Below are 15,499 nucleotides of genomic sequence, written 5' to 3' on the forward strand. Positions count from 1 at the left end.
GCAGAACGAACGAAAATGTTATCTATTAAGGTTGAAGTATGTCCAGTTATTCTCGTAGGTACACTCACAAGCGGGTATAGATCATTCGATATCATAAAATTTGAAAAATCAACATTATGACTAGATACATCCAACAGGTTAAAGTTAAAATCATCCATAACAATATGACTTGCTCCAGACGGTACTTTCGATATCAGCTGACTCATTCCTCCCACGAAATCATCCAAGTGAGCACTGGGTGGCTTACACACCATACTAATTATATTCTTTTTCCCAACAAATTCAATTTCAATTGAAAAAAACTTCAACCTTACCTTCCATCCATATACTAAGATCATCCCTTTCCTGATAATTCAGCCCATTCTTTACAAGGAAACCAACACCACCACGACCCATCAATACTCGGTTCTTGATACGAAGATCATAACCTGGAAATGAATACAGAGAGATCGACTGGTTTGAGCTAAGAAATGTTTCACATAATCCTATGATATCAAAAGAAGAAGAAAATTGATCAGATAATTCCAAAATATCTAGGTAACTAGTAGTTACGTGGACATTCCAAGAACATAGTCGCAGACTCCTTTCATGTATATCTTTATTATATGGTAGCCGAATATAATCACTTTCTCTCATAGGCTTCAGCTCAACACTCGTTATACCATCATCACCAGCAATACCTCTCGATAAATAATCCTGAAGAATAAAACGATCTTGATCAGACGTTATCATTTTTCACATAAAAAAAAGTAACACTTCAGCTTAAACAGGAAAAAAAAACAGAGGAAGAAGAGTAAACAGGGAAGACAGATAAATCATGGGGATAAGAAATGATAATAATGAATCTAAATAATAAATTAAACATAAATATGCGTAAAAAATGCGAAAAAAGAATACCATTAAAAAATAATAATAGAAAAGAAATAAAGAAGAATGGAAGAAAAACAATTTTAAAACGCATAAATCAGAAATACTATATAAGGTCATCAATAGACCAGATCCGCCTAATTGGAGCAGTATCGGTTTCGCGCACAAAAATACGGCCTTGATCGGACCACACACTGCGAATTCCAAACTTATCTCTTGAAGCGCTCAGAAGATCACGCTTTCGTTTAGTAAGATTCTCGGCAACAAAGAATCCCGAGCCAATAAGCTGCTTCTTTGCTTTAAATACATGGCGGGCTATTTCTTTTGATCCAAACTGAACGAGGACAGGGGCGACTCTATCTGGTCTTTGTGCAATATTTGAACCAACACTAAATCGCTTAACACTAACTATGTCTGAAACGGCAATATTAGTTAGGCCCATCTTTACAAACAATGCGTGTTTTATAGCATCACCAACACTTTGTGAATAAATCTTTTTGACACCGTTGAATAGCAGGGAATCATTTCTCCCTTCCTGCTCTATGTCATCTAATTTCAGCTCAAGGTGATTAACACGGTTTCGTAATAATTCAATCATATGCATACAGGTTTTTAGATGTTTTTCGATTAATTCAAATTTGGGCTGAAACTCAATGTGTACTGCATCATAAATTTCAGAAACCATCGTTTCAACCGGAAAATTAGCATGAATATTAGCTGTAGTTTGGGATGTCAAATCTTTAAGCTTTTCATCAATTTTTTTCTTGATTTATTCAGCTATATTTTGCTTTGTAGCCGCAAGTTCATTCTCTGTAGCGGCCACTAGGCTACGGAGATTAGCAGTGGGATTCGAAAGCTGGCTATCCGTTACCAAATATTGCCCTTTCTTTAGAAACTGCCGGTAAACATCAGGATTTTTTTCTAGCTCATCAAACGCATGATTTACACGCTTAGTTTTCTTTGTTGATGCTTCCTTCTCATTAGTGAAAACTAAGAAGATTAGCGACTGATACAAGCCGACGATCGTGTTTTTTGCCGTAGCAAAAACAACAAATTTGCATTCTCCGGTATTCATTGACATTACCTCTAGGATTCGAATTGGCCAGAGGGATAGCCCGCAAATTTGGCTAGGAATAAATCACCGATTTTAATGTTTGCAAGATTCATGCCTTATAAATGAAAGATTATAAAGTGAAAGAAACTTATCTTTCTGTGAGGGCCCAGCCTCACTAATGTATCCAAGTGAACAATCAGTCCAAACTGTGCGAGTTCGGCTCAACTGCTAATCCTTCTCAACACTAAACAGCGTAATTAACGCGCAGGCAAATTATATCCAATTTTCTCTACACACCACACTTGGCTATCGTATCTAATTTAATCAATTCAAAACGTCAAAAATCTGATTGTGTGATAAATTCAAGTATCAGATTGCACAATTTCTGTAGTAACTGAATTAATTCATGGTTAAGGAATCAAGTTCAACAATTCAAAAGTTCAAACAGGTGTAATCCCTTTGAGAGCTATGCACAAAAATGTGCAATTTTGGTTTTTTTTTTTTTTTTTTAGAAGATAGATCACAGATTTGTGTTTATTTGTTGCTGTTTTTTTTTCTAGGGATGACCGTATCGAAATAATGGACTTGGAAGATGGGGAGAGGGTGCCCTCGAATGGAAATTAAAGTTTCTAGTGCACTTTTTAAGTGACCAAAAAGATTGGAGGGTAACTAGCCCCCCTCCCAGGGCCCTTTTTCCTCAAAGCTATCTGATTAAAATTTTGAGATAGCCAATTTTTCCAGTATAGTTGAAAGATCCAATAACTATGACCTTGGGGTGAAATGACCGCCTGTACTCCATGGGGAGAGGCCTATAAGTACTGAAATTTGCCCATTGTTCACGTAGGTATTTGTTATTGGGAAGTATGCAGACATTTTTGGTGGGGTGGGGTGGTATTTGTTCTTGGGGTGGATTTCCATAGGGAGAATTTTCTTTGGGAAGGGAAAATTCCGGGGGTGAATTTTCCAGGAGACATTTTACACTGGGGGGATTTGACAGAATTCCAATACGAAATTGTTTTAATGGTTATATTTTCTCGTTGCCAACTCAATTTTGCATTCGGAGATGTCCTGGGAGAATTATCTGGAGGCTATTCTCAGCGTTTTTGGATTTCCAGGAAAAAAATTTGAACGGAATGGGGATTTCCGGAGTGATATAGATAACGATTAGAATGTACAGTTTATTTCAAATGAAAGTATGCTAAGGAGAATTTTTCAGGCTGAATCATCCGCAAGAAATTTTACGGTGGAATTTTGAGCGAGGACGGAACTGTCTGGAGGGAATTTTACGAAGGTGTGTGTATTTTACATGGGAGGAAATTTCCACGGGGGATTTTCCCGTGAGTGCGGGGGGAATATTTCATAGAGGAAAAACCAGATTTACCGGTATTGTTTGAAAAATGATCCGAAATTAAATAAAAAAAATTTCTAACTGAAAGCCTGAAACATTAAGGCTGAAAATGATATAAAGGTAGGCTACCTGTTTTTTTTTATTCTCATTATGTTTGTTCTTTTTGGTCAATCGTCTATTTGATGTAAGTTACCTGAATAAAAACAACTCAAGAACCTTTGTTGGTAATTTTTTCCCGAAACTGCTCCAGAGTTTAATGTAAATATTTTAAATTCGGGGGATTTTTTGCTTTTTATCGACCAGAGGCTCTTAGAATCTGATAGCTGTCGTTTTCATCTATTTCAACCTTTAAAATACAATTCAAAGTTGACAAATGAATTCACATCGCCAGAAAAAAATTTTCATATATTTTTATATAACATTTCATATATTTAAATATACAAAACCATTGCTCCCAGATAGTACTTACAAAATGGTTCGAGAGAATTCCTTTTCAAATAGGATTCTAGATGAAAGGACTATCTTATTATGTATAGGTTACCAATTCTAGATGAACGCAAGGGGCTGAAGTCTCACTAAATTAAAAAAGAAACGTTTTAGCTAACTTTTGGTTTTATAGAATTTTCATGAAAACCAAATATATTCTACAGAACAATTTCGAAAAACATTAAATGCACAAGTTTGCAGAACAGACATAAGACACAGTATAAACAGTACAGTACAGAACAGTATATTTCATAATAAATGAATTCAATTCGTCTTAATAGAGCTGGTCAGCACTTGAAAATTGGGATAAACGTACAAATAATCCCTATTTCAAATTCTTTCGCCGTCGTTTAAAACGGGCAAGATCTTGAAAAAATAGTAATGATATGTTAGTCATATTATTTTTTAACACAAAGGATATTCACATATGAACAGTTTTTTTTAATTAAATAATATTCTAGATAAAAGATTGATATCGTTTTTTTTAAATACTTGGCATGACGGTACAAAATTCAGCCTATTTTAGAAAAGCCCCTGAATCTAATAGTAATTTACTAAAAGTAACAATGAACGCATACCCTGTCTTAGGATGCACATTGAATGCAAGTAGAGCCAAATATTAATAGGCGGGTAGGGTACAATTTTTTTGTGAAGTCACAGGTTGGTACTTGGTTGATTTTCAATATCAAATCAAAACATTAGCTCTGCTTCTATGATCATAAAGATAACCCTAAAGATAAGCGAGCGCCATACAGATGCAGTCTCATGTCTAGACACAAATGGCTTCTATTATTGTTCTGTTGTAATGAATATCTATTTTCTATATCCACTCTTATTGAACTTGATTACTTCATTTGGAGATTCTAATTTTATTTAATTTAATAAAAGAAATATTTTTTAGAAAGGATTTACTGGCTGGTAGACTATTCTTACTATAAAAATATATGATGTTCTCCTAAATTAAAAATGAATTCAATTTAGCACCCTAGGGTTTGTCAGCGCTTGACACATGAGATAAATCTATGAATAATCCCTATTCATAATTCTTTCGCCTTTGTCTAAAACAGACAAAATCTTGAAAAAATTGAAATGATATGTTTGGCATTTCAGGTGTAGCTCAATGTCTCATTTTGATGAATAATAGCAGTGTCAGCTTATAAAGAAGTTGGATTCTAAAACGCATCGCCACTGCCATGTTTCACTCCGTTTCAATAAAGTGCTTTATTTTGTCTTGTGTTTGCGCTCTGTCTTCATCAAATACCGACCAACGAGGCAAAGCGGTAAGATGTGTCTTAACTTAATGAGAACGACTAGTCATGATAAAAGTAAATTTTGTTTGTTGCTTTTTTTATCAAGAATACTTGCAGAGGGTGGGGGGGTGTTGGTGTGTTACATTCTGAAATTTCGCGATAAATTTTTCATTTTCTGTTTAATTAGCTCATTTTGGTGTTTGTAGAATTTCCTCTCTCCCCCCAAAAAATAAAGTTTTCCGTACGTTCCTACTTATTGCTTGGTCCTGATTACAATTCTTGTTTCTGTGTACACTATCAATTTTGTTTTACATGGAACTAGGGCTATTACCTATTATTAACAACCTGTATTAGTTAACAGAATTGCCGAAGCGTATTTAAGAACAATATATTGTATGTACATAAACCCTTGTACATAGTCTTCACACTGGCTTTTTTTTTTTTTTTTTTTTTTTTTTTTTTTTTTTTTTTTTTTTTTTTTTTTTTTTTTTTTTTGCACAAATAATGAATCTTTACACAAGAAATTGTCCATGTCTTACAACTTTGAAACGTCTGCGCTCTACAAAATGCTATAGTATTGTCTAACGTCTGCATGTAAAGAATGGTTTCCTGAAAACAAGACCTTAGCATATGTTGATGAAAAAGTACATGTTCCAGTTTAATTTATGTTAGAGTTCATGCCCCAGTTTAATACTGAAGAAGAGTTGCACGGAATCTGTGTTTTTGGTATACTGATTGTTTGGTACATTTGTTCATTGATAGTAATTTCTGTTCATTTTAAGCTTGAAGTAATATAGGACTATATTCCTACCCGTCCTAGGTGTTAAAAATTAAAAAAAAAAACAAGTTTTTTTAAACGAAATTAAGGAGCAACATTAATACTTAAAACGAACAGAAATTACTCCGTATATGAAAGGGGCTTTTCCTCCTCAACGCCCCGCTCTTTGCGCTCATTTTTTTTTTTTTTTTTTTTTTTTACTGTTTCTAGATTGACTCAAAGTTTGACTCTTCTCTCTTAACTCTACTTTTTAAAACAGTAAGAAACTTTGGCGTAAAGAGCGGGGTGTTGAGGAGGAAAGGCCCTTTCATATACGGAGTAATTTCTGTCCGTTTTAAGTTTTATGTTGCTCCTTACTTTCATTTAAAAAACTTGTTTTTTTGTTTAATTTCTGGACGTTTTTGAATTAATGCATGTTTTGATCTTGGCTCTCCGAACATAAATAATTAAAACGAAATTTGCATGTTAATTAATTGCAATTAATCGGAAGATTTTGAGAAAAAAGGAGCGAGGGAGGAGGCCTAGTTGCCCTCCAATTTTTTGATTACTTAAAAAGGCAGCTAGAACTTTTAATTTTTTACGAACGTTTTCTTTGGTAAAAAATATACGTAACTTACGAATTAACTTACGTAACGAACTTCTATATTCGTACGTTTTTATTGCGTATATGAGGGGGTTCAACCCTCGTCGATACCTCCCTCTTTACACTAAAGCTTAAATCTTGTCCCAATTCCTTAAGAATGACCTCTGAATCACAAAGGCCATAGAATAAATAGTTGAAATTACTAAAAATACTTTCAAACAGTTCGTGGTAACGAACTGTAGTAAGGAGCGACCCGGCTCAATAGTAACCAAAACTCTAAAAAATGGAATTTTGATACCAATAGCTACATCAAAAGAATCGCATTTTAATGCTGGTTTTAAATATATAAGTTTCATCAAGTTTAGTCTTACCCATCAAAAGTTACGAGCCTGATAAAATTTGCGTTATTTTAGAAAATAGGGGGAAACGCCCCCTAAAAGTCATAGAATCTTAACGAAAATCACACCATCAGATTCAGCGTATCGGAGAACCCTACTGTAGAAGTTTCGAGCTCCTATCTACAAAAATGTGGAATTTTGCATTTTTTGCCAGAAGGCAGATCACGGATGCGTGTTTATTTGTTTTTTTGTTTTTTTGTTTTTTTGTTTTTTTTTTCTTTTCCCCAGGGGTGATCGTATCGACCCAGTTGTCCTAGAATGTTGCAAGAGGGCTCATTCTAACGGAAATGAAAAGTTCTAGTGCCCTTTTTAAGTGACCAAAAAAATTGGAGGGCACCTAGGCCCCCTCCCACGCTAATTATTTTCCCAAAGTCAACGGATCAAAATTCTGAGATAGCCATTTTATTCAGCGTAGTCGAAAAACCTTATAACTATGTCTTTGGGGACGACTTACTCCCCCACAGTCCCCGTGGGAGGGGCGACAAGTTACAAACTTTAACCTGTGCTTACATATAGTAATGGTTATTGGGAAGTATACAGGCGTTTTCAGGAGGATTTTTTTGGTTTGGGGGAGGGGTTGAGAAGAGGGGGATATGCTGGGGGAACTTTCCTTCGAGAATTTGTAATGGGAGAAGAAAATTTCCATGAAGGGAGAGCAGGATTTACTAGCATTATTTAAAAAAAAAACAATTAAAAAATAAAAGTGAAAAAGCTTTTTCAGCTGGAAGTAAGGAACAGCAATAAAACTTAAAACAAACAGAAATTATTACCCATATGAGGGGCTCACCTCCTTCTAATACCTCGCTCTTTACGCTAAAGTATTTTCAGTAATTTCAACTACTTATTCTACGTCTTTTGTGATTCAGGGGGTCATTCTTAATGAATTGGGATAAAATTTAAGCTTTAGTGTAAAGAGTGAGGTACTGACGATGGGGCGAATCCCCTCATATATGTAATAAAAACAAGAGAATACAAAAGTTCTTTACGTAAGCTAATTTATAAGTTACGTAAATCTTTTACCAATAAAAAGATTCGTAAAAAATTAAAAGTTCTAGTTGCCTTTTTAATTAACCAAAAAATCGGGGGGCAACTAGGCTTCGTCCCCGGCTCTTTTTTTCTCAAAATCATTCGATCAAAATTATGAGAAAGCCATTGAGCCAAAAAAAAAAAAAAAAAAAAAATATGCAAATTTCGTATTGATTATTCCTCTGCGGAGAGCCAAAATCAAAACATGCATTTGATTCAAAAACGTTCAGAAATTAAATAAAAAAAACAAGTTTTTTTAACTGAAAGTAAGGAGCGACATTAAAACTTAAAACGCACAGAAATTACTTCGTATATGAAAGAGGCTGCTTCCTCATCAACGCCCCGCTCTTTACGCTAAAGTTTTTTACTGTTTAAAAAGAAGAATTGAGAGAAAGTCAAACTTTAGCGTAAAGAGCGGGGCGTTGATGAGGAAGCAGCCTCTTTCATATACGAAGTAATTTCTGTGCGTTTTAAGTTTTAATGTCGCTCCTTACTTTCAGTTAAAAAAACTTGTTTTTTTTATTTAATAGCGTAAAGAGTGAGGTATTACGAGGAAGTAAACCCCTGATATTCGTAATAGTTTTTGTTCGTTTTGAGTTTTAATGCTGCCCCTTACTTTCAGTAAAAATAACTTTTCATATTTATTTTTTCATTGTTTTTTTTCAAATAATGCTAGAAAATCCTGCGCCCCCTTCATTGAAATTTTCTTCCCCCATGAGAAGTTCCTCCATGGAAATATCCCCCCAAGTAACCCCCTCCCCTCAACTTCCCCCCTAAACCAAAAAAAAATCCCCCTGAAAACGTCTGTACACTTCCCAGTAACCATTACTATATGTAAACACAGGTCAAAGTTTGTAACTTGCAGCCCTCCCACGGGGACTGCGGGGGAGTAATTCGTCCCTAAAGACATAGCTATTAGGTTTTTCGATTATGGTGAATAAAATGGCTATCTCAAGATTTATGGCTATATCCCAAGTAACCCCCTCCCCTCAACTTTCCCCCCTAAACCAAAAAAAAAATCCCCCTGAAAATGTCTGTACACTTCCCAGTAACCATTACTATATGTAAACAAAGGTCAAAGTTTGTAACTTGCAGCCCTCCCCACGGGGACTGCGGGGGAGTAATTCGTCCCCAAAGACATAGTTATTAGGTTTTTCGATTATGGTGAATAAAATGGCTATCTCAAGATTTTGATCCGGTGACTTTTGGGAAAAAATGAGCTTGAGGCCTAGGTGCCGTCCAATTTTTTGGTCACCTAAAAAGCACACTATAACTTTTAATTTCCGTTAGAATGAGCCCTCTCGCAACATTCTAGGACCACTCAGTCGAAACGATCACCCCTGGGGAAAAAAAATAAACAGAAAAACAAATAAACACGCATCCATGATCTGTCTTCTGGCAAAAAATGCGAAATTCCACATTTTTGCAGATCGGAGCTTGAAACTTTTACAATAAGGTTCTCTGATACGCTGAATTTGATGGTGTGATTTTCGTTAAGATTGTATGACTTTTAGGGGGTGTTACCCCCTATTTTCTAAAATGAGGCAAATTTTATCAGACTCGTAACTTTTGATGGGTAAGACTGATCTTGATGAAACTTATATATTTAAAATAAGCATTAAAATGTGATTCTTTTTATTTAACTATTGGTATCAAAATATATTTAAAATCAGCATTAAAATGTGATTCTTTTTATTTAACTATTGGTATCAAAACTGTTTGATACGGCTACTTGACTTCGAAAAACTTTTTTTTTTAATTTTTTCTTCATTTGTTTTTTATCGTTTCTAATTGACACAGTTGTTACTTAATACTATCATGAAAAGAGAAATCACCAATGCAACAGCACAAACACGCACAAAAAAAAAGAGAGACAGAAGGAGAAAAGGAAGACTGTTTTCCTAAATTAGTGATTAATATAGACCAGCACTTGAATGAGGCCTTAACCCTACTCATCCATACAATCACATAGGTCAAATAGCATAGCCATACACAATCAACCATAAAGAATAATCCATGGACAGGCAGTCATGTCGTCAATAAGTATAAGTCGTCACTTACCAAACAATAGAAAAAATAATAAAGACAAATAATTCAGAGGCAACAACCCAACACAAGGGCTCATCAGGAGAATACACTGGCCCATAGGGTTTCGCCACTTTAAATTCTCTACCCAGCCAAGTGTTGTGGCTACCACAGAATATCCATGGCATCCCCGTGTCAGGTATCACCCCCAAAATACATCCCTATGAAAGAAAAAAAACAACAGCAAATGTAAAACAACCAAGTAACACCAAAACAAACTTATCCTGTTAATATATCCCTCTTTTTAGGAACAATATGTAAACTAAATATAATAAATTTTACCAAATCACAAATATTAACACATTGCAAAAAACCTGAATTAACTAAACAATTATAGAATTCATCTTTACCATGTGGCTAATTTTTAAAAAAATCCGCTAAATTAGAAACACAATTCCAAATAAATGGCGCTGCAACATCATTTCTCGAACCTCTGAAATTAGTTGAAAATTTCTTTAAGTATTTCTAGATAATTCTTTTGATATTTATTTAAAAGTTCGTTATAATGAAAACTAAATTTTTTAAATTTCCAAGTTAATTTATTTGCAGAAAAACCTCTTGATATCAATTTTTGGCTCAAGATTTTACATCTATTTTTAAAATCAATACAATTACTACAAATCCTTGCATAACGAAGTAACTGTGAGAATAACGCTGAATATGTGATATTTGAGTGTATATTACTTTCAGGGAATGGGTAACTAATCACTTCAAAATCAAAATCATCCGTTTTATTATACATTTTAAAACTTAATTTATTATTATCACAAATATTAATATTTAAATCTAAGAAATGATCTTCATGACCAGCGCCATGACTAGGCTCAAGAATAAGCTCTGATGGATATATATTTTTAGAAATATCAATGAAATCCTTACAATTTAAGACCAAAATATCATCCAAATATCTTTTATTATTTGGCAAAACATGTTTTAAATTATTTGGATTATTCTTATCCATCATATATTTATATTCTAGTTGACTTAAAAACAAGTCAGCTATAAATGGGCTGGCGTTCCCCCCCCATGGGAATTCCCACAATTTGCTTGTACAAATCACCACCAAATCTTATATAAGTATTGTATAAAACACATTCTAATAACTCAAAAATCATATCCCAGCTGTAACATCTCAAGTTAACTGTAGTATTAAAGCAATTTGTCCATATAGCTTTTTTATTATATGTGTCTATTTTTAAGAACCTTTTACTAGATAAGAGGAAAGATTTCTTGATAACAGTTTTTAAATTATCTAACACTACATTAAGTGATAAATTAGTATACATTGTCGCAAAATCGAAAGACTCAATTCTTTTAGCTGAAACCATTGTTAAAGAATCTATCACCTGCAGTGAATTATTTCATTTCCAGTTTTTTGCTGAAGTATTAAAATGCTGGATTGTAATTAAATTTTGGATAAAATTTGAGTAATCAGACAAAATTTTAAAGCAACAGCAGTGACGCGTAATTAATTTCAAATATTAGTTTCACTAATAAAATTTTGGGCTGACAGAGAAAGACACTATCACAAAATATTCGTAGTTTTTAGTCTTGTGCAAGGCTGAAGCCATCCTTACCCTCATCCTGTAATTAGTGACCACCCTTTCGATCTGGGAAGACAGATAGGGGGTAAACTTTTAGAGCTACTAGCCCCTCAAGACGTTATTACGCACATCTGGGCAATACTATAGCACGCGTATCTTACACGTGGGTTTTACGTAATGATGGGGGCCAAACGTGGGTGTTATATTATGGCAGCGCACCCGTGGGATGTTACGTAATGACGGTGCACACAGGGATGTGAAGTAATCTTACACGTGGGTGTTACGTAACGACAGGGGCACACGTGGGTGTTGCATAATGGCAGCGCACACGAGGGTGCTACATAAAGACAATGTACACAAGGAATGTTACATGATAATTTGAGAAATTTCATTTCTTTTTTTCAAAGTATATTTTTCTTCGTGATTTCATTTTCATTCAAGGCGTTTTTCTCAGGGAATCTTTATATTTTAATGATTTTTGTCCCCATTAGGTTTCGAAAAGGACAATTTCCATCCAATGGAACTACGCCCTAGACAGTTGGACCATCATCTATTTCTAATATTATGATTCAGGAAATAAATTCTACAAAATAAGCTATTGCATGCAAGGGTAATCTCTTCTTCGTGCATACTAGAGAGATTAAATGTATTACATGTTTCCTATGACTGAAATGACTGACAAGTAGGGTGATTACTGAAATTTGCTTACATTTGAAGTACACCTGCTTGTTGAGTGATGTTTTAGAGACAGATAATATTACTATCAGAGATCAAATAAAAGCCAAAGTACAGTTATGGCTGGAATATGCTACACCTTCATACATGACCAAAAGTTTTACCTTTTTCTCTTTACTACACAGAATTTTACACTTATATTAAGGGCATTCTTCAATGTGCATACTCATGTGCATAGGCCATGAGATGCTGAAATTGTATTAGTGAAATGTATCGAAGTTTTATCCTGGACCATTCAATTCAAAGGATACAAACATTTATACATACAAATTTCATTAATAAAAAAAAATTAAAAAGCGTTACTAAAACTCAGAAAAGCAGCTACAACTCATCAACGGAAAAAACGAAACATTAAAAAAATTCCAGAGGGGGGAGGATGTTATTAGAGATAAATTGAATCCATATTAAGATATATTTATGAGAGCTTTTAATGAAAATTCCGCGTTTAATTGTGCCAAGGCTGTGCATATTCAGACCGTAATAACAGTATGCGGCTAGCCTACCCTAGCAAGCAATTCCAGAGGGGGAGGGCTATTAGAGATGGATTTAAGCAATATTAAGAGGCATTTCTGAGAGGTTCTAATGAAAAACTCTCATTTCTTTTGACTAATTGTTAGATTTCAGCCCCTCCCCCCCGCGACTGCCGATAAATTTATTTAACACTTCCCACCTTAACCGACTCGGCCGTCCTAGCCGAGTCGGTTGGTGCGCTGGATTTGGGATCCTTTGTCTGAAAGGACGCGGGTTCGAATCCCAGTGTACCCAATTGTTCGGTTTGGGACTGGAGTCTGTGGCGTGACTCTGTAAGCTTAGCCAGAGTCGACCCAGCTTTAAATGGGTACCTGGAGAAATCTGGGGAAGGTAAACAGGAAGGGTGTGCGAAAGCACAGGATGGTTGGCCCCCAACCCCCCATTGCACTTCCTGGCTGAAGGGCCAAGAAACGACGAATCAGCACCGCCGGTAGGGACTGTAAAGTCTAATGCCGTATCCTTTACCTTTTTTTTTACCTTAACTTTAAGGTGTAGAACATGTTATTCCAAGCAATTCACGCCGCCATGGCAATATGTGGCTACCCCATGTCTCCCCAGTTATACATATTATCATTCCTAAGACATTTTTACCAGAAATTTTCATGATAAAAATATGATTTAAATCCAGTGATTCATGTTTTTTTGCAAGTTTTCTTTCCGTGATACACCATGTCAATTCACACCTGCGCTGATTTTGTATTCTTGGAACTTGTTGCGTTCTGATTTTTATTCGTGGAACTTGTTACATGTTGATTTTAGTTCGTGAAGCTTGTTGTATGTTGATTATTCTCCTCATGAAACTGACTCTGTTCATGGAAATTGTAGTGTCTTGATTTTTTGTTCCTTGAACTTATTGCGTGCTTATGTTTGTTCATGAAACTGTTCCATGTTCATTTTTCTCGCTGGTTTTGCGCGCAGTTTTTTTTTTGTTCTAGAACATATTGATTTTTCTCTTTGTAAAACTTGTACATCGATTTTTCTCCTCGTGAAACTGATTTTCTTAATGAAACGCTTTTCGTGCTGATTTTTGCTCGTGGAACATGTTGTATGCTGATTTTTGTTGTTGAAACTAGTTACATGTTGATTTTCCTCTTCCTGAAACTTTTACGTTGATTTTTTCTCCTCGTAAAATTGATTTTGTTCATGGAACTTATTACATGGTGATTTTTATGGCACTTGGTATTAACCAAGTGACATATAGCAATCGCCAATTCTGTCGGTATGTCTGTCGGTCTGTCTGTCGGTCCCGGTTTTGCTACGTTAGGCACTTCCAGGTAAGCTAGGACGATGAAATTTGGCAGGCGTATCAGGGACGAGACCAGCTTAAAGTAGAAATAGTCATTTTCCCAATTTGACCATCTGGGGGGGAGTGGGGGTTAATTCGGAAAAAATAGAAAAAATCAAGTGTTTTTAACTTATGAATTGGTGATGGGATCTTAATGAAATTTGATGTTTGGAATGGCATTGTGTCTCAGAGCTCTTATTTTAAATCCCGACCGGATCCGATGACATTGGGGGGAGTTGGAGGGGGGAAACCTAAAATCTTGGAAAACACTTAGAGTGGAGGGATCGGGATGAAACTTGATGGGAAAAATAAGCACAAGTTCCAGATACATGATTAACATAATCGGAGCGGATCCGCTCTCTTTGGGGTAGTTGGGGGGGGGGGGGGTAATTCTGAAAAATTAGAAAAAATGAGGTATTTTTAAGTCGGTAGTCGGGTGATCGGATCTCAATGAAATTTGATGTTTAAAAGGATATCGTGTCTTAGAGCTCTTATTTTAAATCCCGACCGGATCTGGTGACATTGGGGGGGGGGGGGTTGGGAAAGGGAAACCTAAAACTTGGAAAACACTTAGAGCGGAAGGATCGGGATGAAACTTGGTGGGAAAGATAAACACAAGTGCTAGATACATGATTGACATAAACGGAACGGTTCCGCTCTCTTTGGGATAGTTGGGGGGGTATTTCTGAAAATTAGAAAAAATGGGGTATTTTTAACTTACGAACAGGTGATCGGATCTCAATGAATTTTGATATTTAGAAGGATATCGTGGCTTAAAGCTCTTATTTTAGTTCCGACCAGATCTGGTGACATTGGGGGGGAGTTGGGAGGAGGAAACCTGAAACTTGAAAAACACTTAGAGTGGAGGGAACGGGATGAAACTTGGTGGAAAAAATAATCACGAGTCCTAGATACATGATTGACATAACCGGAAAGGATCCGCTCTCTTTGGGGTAGTTGGGGGAGGGATTAATTCTGAAAAATTAGAAAAAATGAGGTATTTTTAACTTACGAACGGGTTATCGGATCTCAATGAAATTTGATATTTAGAAGGATATCGTGTCTCAAAGCCCTTATTTTAAATCCTGACTGGATCTGGTGACGTTGGGGGAATTTTGGGGTGGGGAACCTAAAATCATGGAAAATGCTTAGATTGGAGGGATCGGGATGAAACTTGGTGGGGAAAATAAGCAGAAGCCTTACATACGTGATTTACATAATTGAAACGGATCCGATCTATTGGGAGGGGGTTAATTCTGAAAAATAAGAAAAAAATGACATATTTTGAACTTACGAAGGAGTGATGGGATCTTCATGAAACTTCATATTTACAAGGACCTCGTAACTCAGATCTCTTATTTTAAATCTCAATCGGATCAAGCGTAAATGGGGGGGGGCAGTTGGGGGGGGGGGACTGGAAATCTTAGAAAATACTTAAAGCGGTGAGATCAGGATGAAGCTGGATGGGAAGAATAAAAACCTGTCTAAGATACGTGACTGACATAACCGGACCGGATCTGCTCTCTTTG

At 35.7% G+C, this 15,499-nt stretch overlaps 1 protein-coding gene across 3 annotated transcripts in view; it reads left to right on the top strand.

Moving 5' to 3' along the window:
- The window catches only part of LOC136030244 (beta-galactosidase-like), a 123,805-nt gene that overhangs the window by 31,150 nt on the left and 77,156 nt on the right, over nucleotides 1–15,499 (top strand). For all 3 annotated transcript variants that reach the window (XM_065709071.1, XM_065709070.1, XM_065709072.1), the window contains exon 2: nucleotides 4,866–5,035. In XM_065709071.1, coding sequence (XP_065565143.1) covers nucleotides 4,949–5,035 — 87 coding nt within the window. In that variant the 5' untranslated portion in view covers nucleotides 4,866–4,948. The remainder of the gene's footprint in view (nucleotides 1–4,865; nucleotides 5,036–15,499) is intronic.

Source organism: Artemia franciscana, chromosome 8, assembly GCF_032884065.1.
Source record: "Artemia franciscana chromosome 8, ASM3288406v1, whole genome shotgun sequence".
NCBI classification, from domain to species: Eukaryota; Metazoa; Arthropoda; class Branchiopoda; order Anostraca; family Artemiidae; genus Artemia; species Artemia franciscana.